The sequence below is a fragment of the Xenopus laevis genome, chromosome 6L (assembly GCF_017654675.1).
Source record: "Xenopus laevis strain J_2021 chromosome 6L, Xenopus_laevis_v10.1, whole genome shotgun sequence".
Taxonomy (NCBI): domain Eukaryota; kingdom Metazoa; phylum Chordata; class Amphibia; order Anura; family Pipidae; genus Xenopus; species Xenopus laevis.
Window position 1 is genome coordinate 37291394 of NC_054381.1, and position 22894 is coordinate 37314287.

The 22894-nt window shown below is 35.5% G+C and overlaps 1 protein-coding gene across 1 annotated transcript in view; it reads right to left on the bottom strand.

The window, feature by feature from the left end:
* Nucleotides 1-22894, bottom strand: part of crppa.L (CDP-L-ribitol pyrophosphorylase A L homeolog) — a 104720-nt gene that overhangs the window by 44826 nt on the left and 37000 nt on the right. Inside the window, exon 6 of the mRNA XM_041565919.1 lies at nucleotides 2587-2684. Coding sequence (XP_041421853.1) covers nucleotides 2587-2684 — 98 coding nt within the window. The remainder of the gene's footprint in view (nucleotides 1-2586; nucleotides 2685-22894) is intronic.

Sequence of the window (22894 nt, forward strand, 5' to 3'; positions counted from 1 at the left end):
TTGAGCATTTCCAAAATACAGACAGAATAAGACCAGTCTGTGTCTAACAAGGCTGAATGATTAATATTACTGATCTGGGTTTTTGGTTGGCTTGGGCAACTGCCAGGCAGAACAGCTAAACATAGTTAGTTCTTCATGAACTTTTTTTAAATGACTGGTAATTTTTGGTACTGAATGCAAGTAATTTGGAAAAGTGTATATATAATAATATACAGTGTATACAGTATTCTTCAGATTTTGATTAGCCCTTAGTTCTCTGCTGGGAGCATAGGCAAATTAGGGGATAGGTGGCAAATAGTGAGACAATAGATGTGCTACTGTAGTTGGCCAATAATGCCCATGAAAGAACTTGCAATGTATGTTGAATCCATGAGTTTATTGATGAATCTTGTAGAATCTTGTTCTACAGATGCCTCAAAAGCATATCTTTCATGCAACCGAGGCTCTCTGTATTTCTGGGGCCAAATGTTTTACATTTTTTAATAAATAATAATTAATAAAAAGTATTAATTTTATAAATAACAATGATAGTAAATTCTTACACACAGGAACAAAAGTAATATATTTAATTAGGTGGATTTACGAACACACTCTGAAAAGAAGCTGTGCCGGAAAATAGTTTCAAATTAAGGCAGAGAAATGGTCTATATGTGCCCATACAATGAACTAATGAAATTGATTCTGTAGACTTTCATTGTGAGTTAAAGCAGAACTACACAGTATGTTTCAAACTAAATGATCCTGCAAATCCTGGTTATGATTTCCAAATAAAGGAATTAGTTGGGGATTTCTGCAATCATCATACTGTATTGCAGACACAGACACAAACTGGGACAATGTCATAAGATGCCCTTGACAAATCAGAGATAAATAACTGCCCAGAAGCTCAGAATATCGGGGGATTTCCAAAGCTTTGTCCAATTCATAGAGGAACCAAACACTGCTTATGTAAGTAAATAATGTACAATGGACTAATCAGCCAGGATTCATTATCAAGTGAAGCAAAGCTGATTTAATGACCCTGCAAACCAGTGTATTGATACCTAAAAAGAAATTATTATGTTATGTAGCTTTTTGTTAATACCTAGAGAACACATATTGAGAAGAAAAGTGAAAACTCCAGCTGTTGCAGCTGCAAATTACATAACCACATAATGTTGTGTTCCTATTTAAAAGTCCAAGTTTGGGACTTGTTATCTAGAATGCTCGGAAGGAAATATAGTTAGAAGATGCACACCCCATGATTAAACAGTATGAGGTGCTAATCCAACAGGGACTCCCCATTAGAGTCACCAAGGCTTATAACAGTCAAAGTTAAAGAAAGTATTGCACACTCAATATAAACATTTTCTGCTATTCCATCAAAAGAGCCTGGGACTTGGAGTTTTTCAGATCCCTTATCTGAAAAACCCCAAGTCCCAGGCCCTTTTGATGGAAAAAAAAAAATTTGAAAATAAATTAAACATTAAGGGAGTTATTTATCAAAGGTCGAGTTTTAAGAGTTTTTTTAGACCTTGAATGAACTCGAATGAGCTCACAAGTCGAATAGTTACTAATATAAGATAAAACTTGAATGGGAAAAATTTTAATCAGCGAGTTTGGGGTTAACAACCTGATCAACTCAAATTGATAAAGTCTTCGGCACAAAAAAGCTTGGATTGATTAGTTATTTCCAGGATCGCGGGATAATAAATTGATTTTTGACTCTAAAATAACCTTGAAAACGCGAATTTTTCGTGGCAAACACAACTCGAGCCTTCATAAATCTGTCCCTATATAAACCCAATAGGATTATTTTGCCTCCAATAAACATTAGATACAGTATATCTTAGTTTGTATCAAGTACAAGGTACTGCTTTATTATTACATAAAAAAAGGAAATAGTTTTTAAAAATCTGAATTATTCAGTCTATGGGAGTCCTGTAATTCGGAGCTTTCTGGATAATGGCTTTCGAGATAACAGATCCCATACCTGTATAATATCTTTCTTTAGAAAACAATTTATCCTTGAATTTTTCTGCAATATGAATCTATAACCATAAAGCCAATTTTGAAAGTATCCAAGGTAAACTATACCATCATTATTTATTACAGTACTTTTTAATACAATCATATAGCAGGGTACAAAATGTAATCATGCATTTCAACTTGACAAAAGAAATGATGAATAGTGCAGTCTCACATGACATCTTCATTAAGGGTAAGTTCACCTTCATAATAACTTTTAATATGGTGCAAATATGGATTCTGAAAAAATTTGCAATTGATCTTCATCAAGTTTTCATGGTCTTGGGGTGATTGAGCTTTTTGTTCATCAGCTCTCCAGTTTGAGAATTCAGGTTTATATGGTCCAATTTACCAAGACAAATAGGCAGTGGATACTGGGATATGAATAGGAGAGTTAAGAGTTGCTAAGAATAGGTCACATCATACTGAAAGTTATTATTTGGTTCTTTTGGGCTGGCTCCCAAATAGTACTTGGGGGGGGGGGGGAGTGATACAAGTAGTTTGCATAGTTCTGGCTTGCTGCACAGGCCAGATCAGGCCAGTAAAACCCTATTGGATCAAATAAAAAATTTGACTTACTTTAAAATGAAGCTTCAGACTCTCATGAAGTAAAAAACCAACCTCAATGGCATCTTTATTTACATTTGTTATAATGCACAGCTGCTGAGAGATGGATTCTGTAAGCAAATGGAATATTTATTAATTTAGATAATGATCTGCTGTCCTGCTGTGTAATAAATAAAACTCCTAGTACATGAAATTTTTTTATCAATATATTTGTAATGAATGTCATTCTGAACTCATAAGGGCAGATTTATTAAAGGGATACTGTCATGGGAATTTTTTTTTTTCAAAATGAATAAGTTAATAGTGCTGCTCCAGCAGAATTTTGCACTGAAATCCATTTCTCAAAAGAGCAAACAGATTTTTTTATATTCAATTTTGAAATCTGACATGGGGCTAGACATATTGTCAATTTCCCAGCTGCCCAAAGTCATGTGACTTGTGCTCTGATAAACTTCAATCACTCAATACTGCTGTACCGCAAGTTAGAGTGATATCACCCCCTCCCCTTCCCCCCCCCCCAGCAGCCAAACAAAAGAACAATGGGAAGGTAACCAGATAGCAGCTCCCTAACACAAGATAACAGCTGCCTGGTAGATCTAAGAACAGCACTCAATAGTAAAAACCCATGTCTCACTGAGACACATTCAGTTACATTGAGAAGGAAAAACAGCAGCCTGCCAGAAAGCATTTCTCTCCTAAAGTGCAGGCACAAGTCTCTTGCATGACCAGGGGCAGCTGGGAAATTGACAAAATGTCTAGCCCCATGTCAGATTTCAAAATTGAATATAAAAAAATCTGTTTGCTCTTTTGAGAAATGGATTTTAGTGCAGAATTCTGCTAGAGTAGCACTATTAACTAATGCGTTTTGAAAAAAATATGTTTTCCGATGACAGGATCCCTTTAAGGATCGAGTTTCTGTTTTCCAAGAAAATGTAGAGTTTTCAAGGTTATAAAAAAAAATACTACATTTTTTTCAAGATTTATTATACCCCAACACTGGAAATAGCTTAAATCCGAAAAATACACCATCTAAATACACCTATAAACCTATATCTATAAAACCTGTGGCGGTCATGTAGAAGTCACTGGTAGAGGTCCCTTGATCCATTTGAATATGTTAATAGCCTTCATGATGTTCGAGTTTTTTAAGGTGGGTTTTGCTCAAAAACTCGATCAATTCGAGCGATTCTAGTTTTTTACCTCCAAAAACTCTATTTATTAAAATTTTCAGGTGCTAACCCTGAACTTACAGATTCCAGTTTTTTCCATTCAAGTTCTTTCTTAAATAAGAAATCATTTGAGTTGTGAGTTCATTTGAGTTCAATAAAGGTTTAAAAAAGCTCCCATAGCTCTAAAATTCTACCTTTGATAAATAACCCCCATGATTTACACAAAAAACCATAATTTGCATGTTCTCTTGAAATTGTCACATAAAGAAGGAAGGATAATCAAATGGATAAACAAAATATGCATATATCTGAGACACTTGAAAATAAATAGTAGAATACATTTTAGCACCATCAAGTTCTTTGGTAAATGTGCTTGAAGTCAAACTGTTAGAAAATCTGCATCTAGATATTGGGTTGTTAGATATTAAACCTGATACCTGTACTGAAATACCAAGGTGCATTAAATGAACTGCTACAAACTTGCAATGGATCCACCAAACTAAAAATATCAGATGCCATGATCATTTTTGACATTTTGTCATAAAAAAATTTGCTCACCAAATTCGCCAACTTCGGATTACTATTGGTATTGCTTTTTCCTGACTATATTCTGTTTGTTACAACCCAATGAATTAAAGCACCCCGGGACTATCTATCTTTATTTTATACTATCTGTCTTTATTTTATTTTTATTTTCCTTTGTATTGTGATATATTATATATAATACAGTTATGTTCTGTTCTCAACACAAAATGAAAGATAGACAAACAATCTGTATTATCAACATGATATATTTATGGTATCCCTTTTATATACACTCTGTAAAATGTCATTCATATTAATATGTATGGTCTATACTTTCCATGTTAACAAAAATATTGAAACAGAATTAAAGCGCCCCAGGAAAGTGCCTCTTCTGCCTACCCCTACTTCCAGCCCTGGGTGTATACGGTAGTTTTGCAACAATCCCCTCTTAAAGGAAAACTATATATGAAGTGGCATATTAAAGAATCTTACCAAACTGGAATATATATTTAAGTAAATATTGCCCTTTTACATCTCTTGCCTTCACCCACCATTTCATGATGGTCTGTGTGCTGCATCAGAGATCACCTGACCAGAAATACTACAACTCTAACAGGAAGAAGTGTTGAAGCAAAAGACAACTCTGTCTGTTAATTGGCTCATGTGATCTAACAAGTTTAGTTTGTTTGGCAGGTTTGTGTGCACAGTGAATCGTACGATCCCAGGGGGCGGCACTTATTTTTTAAAATGGAAATTTTCTATTTATGATTTCCCAATGGCACATTCTACTATAAAAGTATATTATTGTGAAAATGGTTTCTTTACATGAAGCAGGGTTTTACATATGAGCTGTTTTATGCAATATCTTTTTATAGAGACCTACATTGTTTAGGGTATAGTTTTCCTTTAATCATGGTTCTACAGGAGGAAATGTTGGTACCACAGCTAGTAATAAGCAGAATTTGCATCATTATTCCGTTATAAAGCATGGTATAAAAGCCAACTTTGCCTTCACAAATTCACCTGTTAGGATCACAGCTCTGTGGTATATAGGTATGGCAGACAGGATGTTTTATAGCATGGTGAGATAATGTGCATAGTTACCTCCCAGCTAGGATTAATCTAAATTGCTGGGGATAAAAAGTATACATTGGGCAACTTTGGGCTACTGCACAAAATGTTTTACCACAGTCAATTTACATTTATCCAGGTAGGCAGGTAACTTTGCACATTTTGTGTGTGTGCCATAGTTCAGAATCCAGAACATGTGCACTTTTTCAATGGTTTGAGTAGTCGGGAAAAGGAGAGATGAGAACTGCAAGAAACAGACATTTACAAATAACATTGACAAATACTTCATTTGAATTAATTGAAAATGTTTGAATAATGTATGCTGGCAAGTTGCACAGAATTACATTTTTATTTTTTCATTGCGCAAAAAAAAAAAAAGGTCTTTGCGTGAATATCCCCCTTTAAGGACAGACTAACGTTAGACAGAAAATGAGAAAACTGTTATTATAACAAAGAAATTATTATTATAACAAAGCACATTCACAACCTGGACTCTCTGTGTTACAAATTTCTGAATCCAACTCTGGCATTATTTAATCTATTGTATCTTTAATTAAAATGACTAATAGAGTCACTAGCAACTATAAGAGGTTTCAAGCATTACATCATAAATACCCCAGGCTCACTATGATGTGATGCCAACAAAATGTCAAAGAAAATAGCAAAGAAAATAGCAAATATTGTAAAATATGCATTAACATATAATTTAACATCACTGTGTCTGGGGTATTTAATAGTCCTATATGCAGTTGAATTCGAACGTGAGCTTATATATAAAAAACATTAAAAACTTTAATCTCGAAACTCGATCAACTAAAATAATGAAAAAGAACTTGAATGCAATAAAATCAAATTCTATTCATCATTTTAAATCAGTCTAATCGAAAACCTCAAACAAAAAAAATGCTTTCATTAGGACAACTCACACTGATTTTGGCTTTGAGATGCAGATTTTTTACATTAATATTTAAATTTTTTTACTTAAATCTCAAAAAAAAATTGGGTTCTGGTACGTCTACTTCAAGCTTGTGTGTTTTAGCACAAAAAATACTTGGATTGCAGTAAATTTGAAAATTTGTCTACCCCAGTAACAAGATCATGAGCACCCTGTTCATAGAGGAGAGTGGAGTTAGTGCTTCCCAAAAACAAACCTTATTGATAAATGCAAGTAGATGTGCACAATACAAAACTATATGGCTTATTTACAATGCAGAATGTAGCCTGCAAAGTGCAAAAATGGGCTGTAATTAGCAATTTCAATGCTTTCTGCAGGCTGTATCCTGAATTGTGTAAGTAGCCACAAGCCTCTTTGCTCCTTTCCGGAGTGCAGAGACTTATAGCCCTCTAATAATACAGTGCTGACTGGAACATGCTACTTGGAATTTGACCCTAGCATCATTTAATCAGATCATCCTGCCTGATAAATTGTGCAGAACTGCATACAGGTATATTTTATTGGCTAACTGAATAAGTAATAATTGCAAGCTTTCAGAGCACACAGGCCCCTTCTTCAAGCAAAATACCTGAAGAAGGGGCCTGTGTGCTCTGAAAGCTTGCAATTGTTACTTATTCAGTTAGCCAATAAAAGGTATGACCAAACTTTAAATTTTCTGCTAACATGGCTAACACAGTACAACATCTCAAAACTATACAGGTATCTGGCAACCTATTCCCTATTCTCTGTAATAATAAAACAGTACATTGTACTTGATCCAAACTAAGATATAATGAATCCTTATTGGAAGCAAAACCAACCTATTGGGTTCATTTAGGTTTACATTATTGTCTAGCAGACTGTACACGATACAATGTAGAGGAGGTATTAAAGTAAAAGAAATTAACATCTGCCTTGAGGCAGGTCCATATTTCTATACAGATGCATATACAGTATTTTAAAAAAAATACTTTGAAGAAGACTTCTAGGGGGAATTATATTATACATGGGGGTAAGGGGGTGCACATAGTCTATTTAGCCGGCTACAAAAGACCTGCAGAAAAATGTTAGCTTAATTCTTAAGTGCTATGTGTCTAAACTATGGTTAATTGTCCCCCAACCTGAAGACTGGTATATGGTTAAAAAAAAAAGTGGCAATCCTATTTGAAAGTCACAAATGGGCAAAATTGGATTAAAGGAACAGTAACACCAAAAATTAAAGTGTTTTAAAGTAATTAAAATAAAATAAACTGTTGATCTGCACTGATAAAACTGATGTTTTTGCTTCAGAAGCTTATATAAACAAGCTGCTGTGTAGCCATGGGGGCAGCAATCCAAAGCTGAAAAAGGAGAATAGGCACAGAACTCTAAGCATACACAAGATAAGCTCTGTAGTATACAATGGGATTCTTCAAAATGTATCAGGTAACTATTGTGTATCCTGTGCTTGAAGGCTGCCCCCATGGCTACACAGCAGCTTGTTTATATAAACTATAGTTGTGTTTCTGAAGTAAAGGAGCATTCTGTACATTATACTTGAATGTGTAGGTAAAGCAAATTCCCTTGCTGTTGGCATTCCTTAAAGATCTGTTTGGTTCCCCCTACTCTTACACTACATCACTTCCCTACTCAATTTATTGACTTCAGTTCTGATACTTTGTTTAGTCTGATGTCTACTTCTTTTGAATCCCAGGTCACAGAAGGGGTACAGTTAATAAAGAACCATTTAGATTTCATTCTGTGAATGTCACAGGTTACTATTTGGTACATAATTTACAGGTATACGTATTTAAATCTCAAAATGGATTGTGTTGTTATTATGGCTCCTGTTATATACAGACACTCTGAAAATTACTTAATCTGACACAAAGCGCTGTAGGTGAAACATCTGAAGTAGGAGAGGAGTGAATATGTCATTCCTGCTACAACGGAAAGAACGACAGAAAGAAACAAATTCTAAGAATTTATTGTTTTAATATTTATCATCCTGACTTTAGAATTGCATTTCAATGACATTCAGTGTGAAAAAGAGCACTCAAAGTATTCACAGCTGCGGTTCCAATCGGTCACTGTTCAGCTGAAAAGAGCCGAGTGTGTGTCTTGTTTGACTATGACTTTGTACACATTCATAAGCCAACTGACTTTAGAAATTGTAATACACATCTGTCGCACAAACTTGTTGAGCCCACCCAAGCCTGTTCTACATGCCCAGACGTAGAAAAAATACTAAAGTCACTGCAGCACCTTCAGTGAAAAAGTTTAACTAGCATTTTTCTAAAGCAATAGACACATTCCATTTAACTTCCTAGCTTAATCCATGCAAACAATTCCAAACAGAGCCCACAGACAACATGCAGGTTAGTGACTCATGTCCTTGTTTCTTATCAGTACAGGATTGAAGCAGCAAATAAAACTCTGTATTTCCTTTTCTTTCCACACTTCTGTTCAGAAAGAGATTTTTTGGCATGTTAAACAAGCCACATCCGGTTATTTTTCATCACGCCTGGTTAAAAACAAGCAAACATGTAGATACCCACAATCATTTGGCATTCTCAGTCTCCTTGTGCAAACAGACTAAAGTACCCAACAGCCAACATTACATTACACAAAGTCTTATTCCACTATTTTTTTCAGCTTTTTGTTATAACTCTGCAAATATAAATATATTAAGGTTACTGACATATTTTTTAAAATCTGATAAGTTTATATGTTACTTCTTAGTAGTGTAGCAAGGCAACACAAATTTGTCTCTTTTCTCTATTTCATACCAACTGCCATGTGCAACTGCCCTTCACATGCCACCTGTCCCCAATATGCCAGACCAGTTATAATATCACTTCATAGTGACAAGCCAACAAGCAGCAGACTAGACTAGTGAGAGTACTTAAAGGGCAGATGGTGATTTTGGGTGCATAGGAGGAACCAATATTTCAAGCCCAAAACAGAGGAATAGCCCCTGATCCATTTAACAGTCCTTACTAGATACCATCTTGAGAGTTCTGGAGAGGTCACATGGAGGGGAAAGGTAAATTGAGTGCTTTTTAAACTCATATCTGAGATCTGTCTGCTATGCAAAAAAAGCAAGGTCCAAGAAAAGAAGATGCCAAACTAAGATCAGGTCAGAGGAACCTGTGATGAGATTGCCAGAGTAATATTTCATATGAAGTAATTGGGGCAAAGAAGAAATCACTATGTAATAAATATACCATGAGATGATAATTATGACATGCTTGTGGAGACACACTGGTTTACAGCAAAGTATAGTAAATCATCATTTTTATTTTAGCAAAGTTATATGGCAGAAAGACTTTTTGAAGTTACTGCAGCCTTTAACCTCCTATTTATTAGTAGTCTTAAAGGGGTGGTTCACCTTTAAGTTCAGTTTTAATATGTAAAAGAATGGCTTATAACAAGCAACTTTTCAATTAGACTTTCAAATGGGGGTCACTGACCCCATCTTTAAAACAAATGCTCTGTTACTTATCTTTCTTTCCTATTCTTATTCCAGTCTCTTATTCAAATAGATGCATGATGATTTGGACCCTAGGAACCAGGTTGTTGAAAATGCAAACTAGAGAGTTGCTCAATAAAAAGCTAAAATTAAAAATTAAACCAAATTGGAAATTGTATCAGAATATCAAAAAGAATATATTAACCTATAACATATAACAGAACAAGCCATTTAAACCACTAAATAGAATTCTCTGCCCTTATTAAAAAAAATTAGGATCGAAGGAACAATGAATCAGTGAAAATACAATTTTTCCACATAAATGTAGGCAAGAAAGCGTTTGTTAAGTATATCTCAAGATGAACAAACATATAGGGGGGATGTAATTGCTTTGTTGCCGCAAAAAAACATTCACAAAGACACTTGCGGCTGTTAGCGACAATGTTTGCCCCATTTTTTGACTGATGAAGAGCTCAAAGACTTAAAAGACTCAAAAAAAGCCTGCTTTTGCGAACTTTTCTTATATGTAATAACATTTCGCAATCTTTGCAACAAAATATTTAACAAAACTCCAGAGCAGGTGTTAAAGGTTCATAATGCAATAAAAGCCTAACAAAGAATATTACATTGCAACAGGCGCAAAGTTTTGCTCTTTGCAAATGTTATTTCCTCATAGGGTCTTATTTCTATATTCTATGCTAGAGCACGACAGGGTGCAAAACTAATCATTCAGAATGAACTTATGCCTGGGGCATTCCTGTGCACTCCACCTTGTGCCAACTTAAAAATCAGACCCAAGTTGCACAACACTTGTAAGCCTTGGCCATGCCTCAGTTCTACACAACTCGAACCTTAATAAATATGCCCCTTAATATTTTGTAGAATGCTCAATAGGGTCTTCTGTCCCTTTTTACTGTTCAAATTTGGTCACTGACGCCAGCAGACCCCAGCTGTGTGAGACTACAATTTTATTTCTAACTGTTTCTTATTATTACTTATCTGTGTGTTCAGGCCTTCTCCTATTAATATTTCACTCTTTCATTCAAACATGTGGCTGGTTGCTAGGGTAAATTGAACCCTAGCAACATTATAGCTGCTGAAATTCCAAACTGGAGATCTGCCAGACATAATCCAAAAATTTCAAAAACCACAAAAAGTGAAGACCAAATGCCACTTGTCTTAGAATATAATTTTCTATATTATACTAAAAGTGAACCACCCCTTTAAGTGATGCAACCACTGATTGCACTAGTTATGTTATGTTTCAGCTTTGTAATCCACAGCCCTCTAAAGACACACTAGAAGCAATCAATTCGGCAGGAATTTTAAGGGGTCACTTCCCATTTACAACAAATAGGAAGTAATGTGAATAGTCCTCAGCTTTGCCAGAAAGCTGAAATGCACTAACAATAGAAAGGGGAAGCATTTACTTTTTTCATTAAAATGTCAAAACAAAAATAAAGGTTCTTTTCAGCAATGTTCTTTCAAAGTACTGAAGTCAATGTTTGTCCATACAAGCTGTGACATGAGCACACACAATAAAGTCTTGGGTAAACACAACATTTTATATTAATGAATAAAGAAAAGCAGAGCTCCAATGTGCTACATCCTATCTTTATATTTTACCATTTTTAGGACTTTATTTATTGCTTTATTACACAATTTATTGCTATTAAGTATGGGATCTTTTATATGGAATGCTTAAAACTTTGGAGAACATTTAACATAATCTGGATCATCAAACCTTCAAGGAAAAATGTAGCAGGTAAAAAGGTGACACAAATACTACTTTTAATTGAAAATACATTTACAAATAACTTTGTGTATACAGGAAAAATTGCTTGTGTAACCCCACTCTGTAATACCTGAAGATATATGACCCTTATTGGTCTCCTCTTTGGAGCCTCTGGCTGTTCTACTAACTAACTTGATACTGCCTCTTGCCTCCTAGTGTAAGTTATTACTAGCCAGACACCCCTGACCAAAAACCTTTACCCTCCTACATGGGGAGGCACATTTATCAAAGGTCAAATTTCGAATTCATATGTTTTTAAAAACTCCCAGAAATTTATGTAAAAAAAAATAATTAGATTTTGTAAAACTCGGGTGAGTAGGATTGACTAACTCCCTAGTTGAATTTGACAGTTTTGGCCATAAAAAAACCTCAAAAATTCTAATTTAACAATTCGACCCTTGATAAATCTACCCCTTAGCATTATAATTTAATTTATTATGAAAAAAACACTATTTATTACAGTGGTGTAACTAGATGTTACTGGGCCCCCTCTGTAGTAACGCCCCTGGTTTATTATTATTATTACTACTATTAATTATGCAAAACTACATTTATTATGCAAAAACCAAGTCTACTATCCAGAAATATAATAACTTTATTTTTTCTTAAAGGAATAGTAATATAAAAAATGTAAGTGCTTTACAGTAATAAGTATATAATGCAGTGTTGCCCTGCACAGGTAAAACTGCTGTGTTTGCGTCAAAGATGCATTATATAATAAGCTGCTGTGTAGCAATGGGGGCAGCCATTGAAAGGAGAAAAGGCTCAGGTTACACAGCAGATAGCAGATAAGTTCTGTAGAACATAGTGTTATCTGTTATCCACTATTTTACCTGTTCCATATAGTCTTTTTTCAATTTCCGCCATTGCTACACAGCAGCTTGTTTATATGAACTATAGTAGTGTTTCTGAAACAAACAGATCAGCTTTACCAGTGCAGGGCAACAGTACATGATATATTCATTACCTTAAAACAATTTCATTTTTTGGGGTTACCATTCCTTTAATGGCGAATTAAATCATAGCAGTAGTCTCCCAAAATATTGCATTGCAATTTGGCAGCTTTTGTGGCCAGTTATGCCATTGTGGCCCATCAAGGTTATTATATGGTCCCAGAATAGCCAAGAGCACAGTGGATATTTCCACTGCATCACTCTAACAGTTCTATTCCATAAACATACTTGAATGATAGAAAAAGAAAAGCTAGACAGCTCTACATATAAAGAATTACGGGTACAGTTGCTACACCCGTCCTTTATTTGACTAGCTAATTCAGTTCATTATACTTGAAATTCATATTAAAAGAGGGAGCTTAGGTTGTCTCCTAAAGGCAATTTGGATATTATGAAGGTCTTTGTTAGCTTCTGTTTACATATTACTTTAATAAAAATTACTAATACTACAGTCTATGCATTTCTGTATTATCCGAGTTAATCTTTTTCATTTTGCTTTAAGAACCGCACAGAAGAGAATTTGTAGGCATTTTACAATGGCATTCAGTGTTACCAACCACCGTAACCACTGGCGCACTATCCACAGCACAGGTGTACACTTTCTAAATACAGGTATACAAGAAAGTGAAATAATGCAAAGCTGCTGCCCTTGTTCCAGTGGTTGGCTCTTCAAGATTGACATCTCTGCTCAATTACTCGGGTTTTTGTTTAATTGCATTGGAAAGTCTATGGAATTTCCTGGAAAAAGCTGCTGTATTTAAGAGCAAACCAGCCATATCTTGGCAGATTCCAAATATCATACAGTTTTTTTGCAATTACAACTATACTGATTTTCTTTTTTTTTACTGGAAGATTGCATGTATATGTTTTATATTTCCTTGCATTTTTAAAAACCATAATTTATAAACTGTTGAAAAAGCACACACATGCTTGACTGTCAAACTTGTGTAAAGTCAAAGTACGTGTAAGGTGCCGCATTAAATAACTAAGCCAACACTTAGGTATTCATCTACTGACAAATGTATCCAAACTGACGTACAAGGTAAAAGTGCTTGTCTTGTACGTGTCAATCATCAGAATGCAAAACTGTACATCAGGCAAATCTCAAGGCTAGCGGTACTCATCAACTGACCTATATGGGAGTCAATCGAATAATACAGAGAAGTAAGGAGCCGTTAAATATATTACTGTCCTATCTTTTGCATTAAATATGACACAGCAAATAATACAGAATAATGCTGGAACAGTGTTCAATCTATAAATAATATGCAAGGTGCAGAGAAAAGCAAGATAACTGAATTTTAACAAAATGACCCCTGATGTGTTTTCTTTCAGTGTAACATTGGGGATCCTAAACACTACTAGTGTATAGTCTACTTTTTAGTAAAGTTAGTAAATTGGAGTCTACTACCTCATGTATAATGCTGCCATGGAAAAGCTAACTTCTTTGCATTACTTAGAGACAAAGCATGTATTAGTTTATTTATACAAACAACTCCCAATAGGGGACCATTTCTGCACAAAGCAGCTCTTCTATTGACCATCAGCTCTAATGGGTAGTTCAGAATCTACCTCCTTGGAAATCCCAGTGTAATGTACTAATTTTATGAGACTGTAAGATAAGGTGTTAGACTGTTGTGATAACTAAATTGTAATAAAGTAGGATCTGCATCAGTAAAGTTGGTGTACCGCCAACTTTCCTTGGATAGTGGGTCCAAACAGGTCAAGGCCAACCAGGATTCTCCTTGGGCCCCGGTTGGTCAATCCCACCCTGAGCACCCATATTTTTAAACTCAATGACCAGGCTTACTGAGCTGGTACTGTAACATAAGCAGGGAGGAAATAAATGAAAGCGGAATGGTGCAAAAAGCCTATTTTAGCACTACCAATGTGTAATGTATCTAAAAAGTAATGAAGGGGAGAGAATATATTCACAGTTCACCCCAGTCTATGGGTGCATGTATATGGAGCAACATGAGTTTCCTCCAAAAAATCAAACCAAAAAGTAGTTAAAAATTAAAATACATTTATTAGGACAATACAGGTGGAGGCCTAACGTGTTTGTGTATGTTGGGGCACTTACTTATAGGCTCATGAATTAATTTGTAAAACTTACATTTACACCAAAAAAATAGTAGAAATAGAAAGGATAAAACAACCTAAAGTAATCATTCATGGTGCAATACTTGAAAACAAAATGTGTTGTAAATTGAACTGCCCCCTTAAGTTAATTAAGTTAAATAAGTTAATTGCTTTAAAATAATAATTGAAAGCTACTGGAGCTAAAGCCATTTATAGACTCACAAATGTTTATTTTTCAGGGCACACCTTTCTTTATACTAGCATTATAAGTAATATCCAAGTTTACATTTCCAAAAGGAATTTAGAAGGAAATTAAAAACCTGTGGCTGTTAAACTTGAGAAATCAGGATGTTTTCACTATGTAGAACCATTTTATATTGTAATATCAAGTTTCATTTGAGTTGGCTAACATTAGGACATTAATTAAAACAAAACAGCCGCTTTTACCTATTTATATGTGCTTAGGGTTGTCATACACTGGCTGACTTTAAACGTATCCAACTGATTGATTGGCTATTCAATTAGGATAAAAGTCAGAATGACTGGATCTGTCAGAAAGTTCTGGGAGCATTGGTTTTTTTATTTCCTCATCTGCTTATGCACCATGCCAATAAGGTGCATTTGTAGCAGATATCTTTGTTCTAGACAGACTGCATTTGATCAGATGGTCTACTGAAACTGTCCATACAGATGACTGGGCAATATGGTTAAAATCACCCACAGTGCTCAACCACTGAACTGAACTGATGGTTCTTCACAGTGAGGCTTTGTAATGCCCTACTGGGTGGAGTTGAGATTGCAGATGCTATTAATGCCTGTAACGTTTACAGTGGGAAGCCGCTGTAACGGGAGTTGGTCTCACACCAGATATAGCCACAAACACTTGGAGCAGGCATGGTGAATTTGCAAGTTTTAATGGAACTGAAGATGAACACAGAATCAGGTCAAAATCAGATGAAAAGTCAAAATAAAGTCTTTACCAGGCAGGCAATGAAAAACTGGAACAAAAACACAGGAACAACACTCTGGAACTTGGAATCACTGGAAAACTGAACTTGGAACAAGGAATCACAGGAACAAACAGATTCAAACACCTTCACATTACAATCAATGACTCTGCCCTGAGCAAAGCTTTATAAAGGGCAAGTAATTGGGAATAGAAAACACATGAGGGTAACAAGAAGGGAGGAGACCAAGGAGGAGACTAACTGGAAACGTAACAAGAAGGAAGGAGACAACTGGAAAAAGACAGAATACAGAACAATAATAATACAGGATCAGGACAACCCCAAGAGCCTCCAGTGGCTCACTCTGTAAATGTACCGACTGTGCACTGAAAGTCCAGCAACCCCAGTCCCAAGTGTTCAAATTCCAGATGGTCCTTACAATGCCTTTAAGAGGGCTTGGATGGTTTCTTGAGAAAGCATAATATCATAGGCAATTGTGATCTTGATCTACAGATCTTTGGTATTTTTTCAATCCAAATTAATCAAGTACTGTAACTATATCTAGCATGTATAGGCAGCTTTAGACTTATTCACACAGTGATCAGGCTGACCTGCATCAACCTGTATTTTTGTTGATCTTTGGCCAACCACAGATTAGTGAAACTGATCTACTACTGCTGCAACTCAAACGAGGGCATCTTTACAGGTTTAGCCAGTTTTAGTCTAGCTTTAACATCACCGCTTACCAAAATATGAACAAATGAGCCTTATTTATGTCCATACATTTGTTTCTTTTGCTTTCAAGCATGTCAAATGGAAACATCACTAATAGGCCCAATGTCAGTATACAAACAAAAGACAGGAGCCAAAGTGGAAGTGCATATCTGAAAAACCCTTTCATATTTATTGACACAATATAACCTGATATAAGGAAAAGGTAAACACAGTCTGCAAAGTACATAAGAAAACTTAAGAAAAACTATCAGGAATGCAGTATGCTTTCTAAATATGACCGCAAGAACCTTAAATTGAGGCTGTAACCACTGCTGTAGGTAAAATGGGTAAATATGAATACAATATCTGTCAACCGCACTCCAAATTTAAGTGGTCTGACAAGCCGCTGACAAACCAAATGTCATTTCACGTTGCACATTTTTGTGTTTTCTCAAGTACAGTAGCCTGACTCTTGCTTTCTGCATATAACAGCTACTACTGCAGAGTGCTATAAAGGTCAATGAAACCTCACAAAAACTTCCTCAGCACACGGCAATATTTTCTGAACAAGTACAAACCTGTAGCGTGATAGAAAGACTTCATTTTTATATAAACACTGAAGCGTGGGTGTCTCATTGGCAGCTAATAGCTTTAGCCCAAAGCTTGACAGCTTTCATTTGATTACATCATTTATTGGTAGAGTCTGGATACTCAGAATGCCAAATTTAATATCACCCACACACATATTTAGGGACTCGACATTTTTAAGGTAGACAGCACAACAGAAAACCCTAACAAGGAACAGTACTATGTAGGAAAATGTAACATTAAGGACAAAATTTACAAATGGTGTGCAACACACAAATAAAATATTGTGTAATAAACCCTGTTTAAAGCATTGTGACTTTCCCTTGCAAAACTGCACCTACAACAGTTGTGTGAGCATCACTAGGGAAAAGTTATTATAGAATATAGAGGCAATACCTGTTTGCAAACACTGTGCAAGTTGCATCTGGTCCATGTATGGCTTCACACAGACATGGAATCGTCTTCTTACCTCTTGCTGCATTGCATATTATTTCAAAAGTGCAAAATACCCTGAGAATTCAGTTGCATTGAATCCCTGTACTTTAGGCTTGGTCAGTTTTCAGTGGGCTCTTTAGTATCATTCATACAGCGCCTATATCACAGTTATAGATGCAGTACGTACATTGACACCATTGTTCTTTTCTCTATGCATATTTTTTAACAAGTGCAACAAAGGTATTTTTTGCTTCTAGCACTGTGTTTATTTTACTAAAATATTAACACATTTTAAACAATGTGGAATGTGTTGTGATGCTAACCAATCACAAGAAAAATAAAGAAGTTATTCAGTCCCTTAAAGGAGTAAGTCACCTTTATGTTAACTTTTTGATTTTTTAAACAGATTTTGATTTGTTTGCTTCTTATAATGACCCTTTCTAGCTTTCATGGAAAACATGCAACATTGCTTTGTGAGGTTACACTTGTATTATTATTGCTAATTTTTATTATTCATCTTTCTATTCAAATCCTCTTGTATTCCGATACCAGTCTCTATTTCAAACCACTCCCTGGTTACAAGGTAATTTAGGCCAACCAGATCGCTGTTGAAATTCCAAAATGGAGAGGTGATGAACAAAAAGTGAAACAATTAGTAGTGAGCATGTAAAAAAAATGACCAGTCAACTGTAGATATACAATATCATATTGTACACAGAGATGCACAGCACACGGTGCCTTATATGCCAGCATGCTTTGCTCAGATGCAACTTTATCTTTATTCTTCTTTTATTCTTTTATTCTTTATCAGTTTTGTATCTGCCATTTTATTTATTATCTGTTATGTACTTATATAGCACGGATACTTTTATGTAGCATTTTAAGACGTGTTAATCCTCTTGTGTGGCAAAACTGATATTTTTTTAACTTTTCAGAGTCATTAGTAGAGTCACTATGTTGCCAATAAATGCTATATTTACAGTACAACAGAAAATACTGTATGTCCCAATACTCTATATTATTTTAAACAAATAACACACATACAAATGATCCAACTGATCCCAATGAGATATCTGGTGTGGGAGTGTAAAAACACTGAAATGAAGCAACAGTGTAATACATTTCACTTATCCTGAATAAATATGGACCCAGGTGCGTACGTCCTACTGGTCTTGTGTCATAGTTAACACAAGGGGCCTATTTATAGATGTCTGAAATTGGAAAAGTGTGTTTTCTTTCATCTATTTCATCTATTTTTGTACATGGAACTCGCTGTGTGTGTGGGGGGGGGTATCCAGGTGCAGCTCTCTAGATCCATCACTACAAGGACAATTACATACTTCCGATTTTCCAAAATGAAACACACAGCCTCCAGACATTTACACAATCAGGTACAAGCAGGTCAGACAGGGGATCTAATATGTGAAAATTTAAAATCCTTTCTTTCCATTAAAACAATGAAATGTATTGTTATATTGTTTTGATGAGACGTTGACAGAGGATTTGATCTTTTAACTCACTGGATCACCTGTTGGGCCTACGTTTACCTATATGTGCTAAGCCTGCACACTTGCTTGTACCACGCTTTATATTACAATACAGAGGACAGGAGGACCAAATGAAAACAAATAAGTATGTCAAGATATTTAATAAGATATTATTGAATACTAAAGAAACCAAGACAGAACCATTCCTTTTTTGCTTCCAAATAAGTGCAGTTTATTTATAGTGCAAAACCAGTTTCTTCCCCAAATACAGGTATGGGATTCGTAATCTAGAAACCCATTATCCAGAAAGCTCTGGATTCTCAGAAGGCCTTCTCCCATAGGGGTATATTTATCAAAGAGTGAAGTTAGAGGTCGTCACAGTGAAATTTCGACACTTTCCATTCATTTCTATGGGATTTCACCTATTTATCAATAGGTGAAAGTTCATCCTTTGATAAATAGGCTTTTCAAAATCCCATAGAGATGAATAGAGAGTGGCGGAATTTCACTCTAGAGGACTGTGACGATCTCTAACTTCACTCTTTGATAAATATACCCCATAGACTCCATTTTAGCCAAATAATCCAATTTTTTAAAATTATTCCCTTTTTGTCTGTAATAATAAAACAGTACCTTGTACTTGATCCAAACTAAGACATAATTAAGACATAACCCTTACTGAAGCAAAACCAGACTATTGGGTTTATGTAGGGGGTTTCGAGATTTATTATACCCAGATGCTGCAAAAAGCCTAAATCCGAAATTCACCAATCTCAATTTGAAGATATCATGGTTTGTGCTGAGTTTAGCCTGAAAATCCGAAAAATTCAGGGTTTTCAGGCAAAAACACAAAAAAAAACAAGATGATTAGGGTTTTCTATCGATTTTAGAGTTTTTGAGTTTTTTTTATTAATAAAGGAGGTCAAATCAGGCATGGCAGCTTGGTCATGTTTTTTTTTTAAATAAAATATGAGATAAATTTTAGTAAATAAATAAAGTTTAGTAAATAACCCTCTTAATGTTTATATGATTTTTCTAGTAGACAAATTAAAAATATCCAAATTATGGAAAGATCCATTATTTGGAAAACCCCAGGTCCTGAGCATTCTGAATAACAGGTCCCATGCCTGTATATTCTCACAGCTGGTAAAACATTTCCTAAAGATGTATTGCATTTGATATCCAGATTCGGATTATAAACCTGAAAAAAATCCATAATAAAACTGAGGTAATTGTGAAAAGCTAAAACTAACCCTAAAGCAATTGCATTAAAATCCATCAAGCTCTGCGCTGGAAAACATAATAATGCTGGCATGTAAAGAATAATGCAAAACACCGCTCAAGGGTCAAGTAAATTGCACAGTTCATTACAAAATTACATATACAGGGTGCAAGTAAAACAAGAGCCATATGGCTTTAACAGTGCCCAAAGCTAACTTCAGTGTCAATGTACACAGGAAGCTAAATACAACAAGCTCACGCATACTTAAGGTCTGGTATTAAATGCCTATACCAGAAAACTTTTGCTTATTTAAAAAAGTCAACTAGTTATAAAAAAATTTCCTTCAGTTTAGTTTGAAGCTGTGTGACTGTACTAGGTTAAAGGAGAAGGATAGTTTGTTTGCACTTGGGGGTGCCAAATGTTAGGCACCACCAAAGGATTGTATTGAGTTACCTGAAACCTGGTGCTCGCTAGAAAGGTTTCAGGTAAGTCTATACAATCACTTGGGGGTGCCTAACATTTGGCACCCTCAAGTGCAAACAGACTTTCCTTCTCCTTTAAATGACTGGAACAGCAGATGCCTTCTGGTGAATGTATGGAGATCAGTCTGGAACTACAAAGAGTACCTACTTCATATCTGTCCATGTGAGTGTCCTAAAACAATATAATATGGAATGGGTACATTTTTGAATCCATACCAAAGCTGCAATTGTTTTTTTTCTTTTGAGTTGGCTCCATAAAGGATGTTTAATTGGAAAATGTAGAATATTATAGTATCCAACAATGTAACTTCCAAAGATACAACAGCAGCCTTTATTGACAATTTATCCATTTGCCCTGCTAATAATCTACTAGCAGTATGTATCAAAATTACACATTTGATAATGATCTTTTAAAAGTGTATATTTCATGCAAAGTTATACTACACTCAACATATATTAAAGCTTTTTTATGGATGATTTAATATGTTGCAATGTGTTACAGGGCTGATTTAAATTGAATCAATCAATACCGACCATTCGAGGTGGAGTTTTTTTTAAATGTGACCATAAATCATAAAGTAATTTGGTATCAAGGGGCTGAATGGAGTCAAGTGAACAACTCCAAAAAAGTGGTGTGCAAATCCAGGATCTTCTCGCATTATTATTAGCATGGCAGCCTCAATATGAGATTTAAAACATCCTTCTATTAGTAGCACTTAAAAGCAAATATTCAAACAAGCTGTGGAGCACATTTGTAGGAACAAACACCATTTGCATAAAGTGTTTCATGGTTCAAAACTGAACTGAACTTAAGCTTTCCCTTCACCTCCCACTAGAAAGATAACTTTAAAGGTGCTAAATTTAGCAAAGAAGTGTCAGAGGTTGCAGGTTAAGTACAAACAGGAGACAAGATCTTGGTCAAAGCACAGGCCAGTGGTCAAGGGCAGGAACACAAAATAGTGCAATATGTTTCAATATCACACCGCCACCCAGTGTCCAAGTTTTTTTCTGAGGTGTTTTTCCCCTTTAAACTTCCACTCTTGTTGGTGACATGCAAAGTTCCTCCAGTATCTTTCCACCACTGTGTGTAGTCCCCTCATGGCTCTTCCATCGATGCTACCACAAGGCTGGATGGGGTAAGATTGCTATGGATGGTACATCACCATCCATAGCAATCCTACTCAATCCAACCTTGTGGCAGCATCGTTGGAAGAGCCACGAGGGAACTACTCACGCCTGCAGGGCCCCCATATAGAGATTGCAATAGCCTGTGCAAATACATAAATCTATGTGTGATCGTTCTTCATCCAAAATGTGAGTGCAAAATTGTTTTAAAAAATCTTTTTAGATTTTTTAATAAACGGTGTTACACTATCCAGGATTTATATTTCTCTATGGGGACATAAGAAGCTGACAGGAGAAGGAGGGAGAGATCTCCCATCTCAGCCATATATTACACCTCGTGAAAGAGTGGAAGTTTAAAGGGGACATACACCTCAGAAAAAAAACTTGGACACTGGGTGGCGGTATGATATTGAAACATATTGCACTATTTTGTGTTTCTGTTTCTTTCTCTGTTGCCGTAGACACTGATCTACATATATATTTTTTGGATACTTTTATGTGCAGCTGAGAGACTGTGGAAAGATCGGCAAGAAAAAGCGATTTTAAAGGACTTTTCTGTTTTTCCTATATATTTTCTGATATTTGTTGATCAAGGGCAGGAGGCAGAATTCAGGCCAAATTTCAGTGCAGATCAAAGAAGCCAGGTAGAAGTGAGAAAAAGAAGATCCAGTAAAGGTAGATGACTCAGTATTATACAAACACAGCTTCACAATAATGGAGATGACTGGTGGGCTTCTCTAAGCCTGCGCCTGCGTCAATGCTTGAGTGGCATGGTGCACTTGGATTTACATGTGTAATGCCTACAATATGTGACCGACTGGCATTGTTAAGGTAGTGTTTTGTGGCATTTATATGCACAGCAATATTCAGGAGTAAATGTGATCTAGAACTGCTTATAAGTATTATGGCATTTGGTAACATTAACATATAAGGGCTTATTTACAAACGTAATATTTCTACCACTGATGTTACCCATATTTTTTTCCCAGTACGTATACTGAGTAGGAACGTGTTTATTCAAGTGTACAAGTTCCTTCTGTAGATCACCTTCAATAACTAGACCTTGCCTATTCATAAGGCACAAAGCCAGGTGTTCCTCCACTGCTACCCACAAAGGGAACCTAGAGCCAAGTGTTTTAGGGGCAGATTTATTAAGGTTCGAATGGTGAATTCGAATTTTCAAAATTTTTTTGTTTCAAAACTCACACATTCATATTTAAAAGCACCAACTCGGATGCAAATTTGAATGTGAAATTTATCACACTTCGACCATGAAAACAGTTCCAATTTGAATATTCGCCATCCAAAATCTGACAAACGAATATTAGACGGTCACGTTT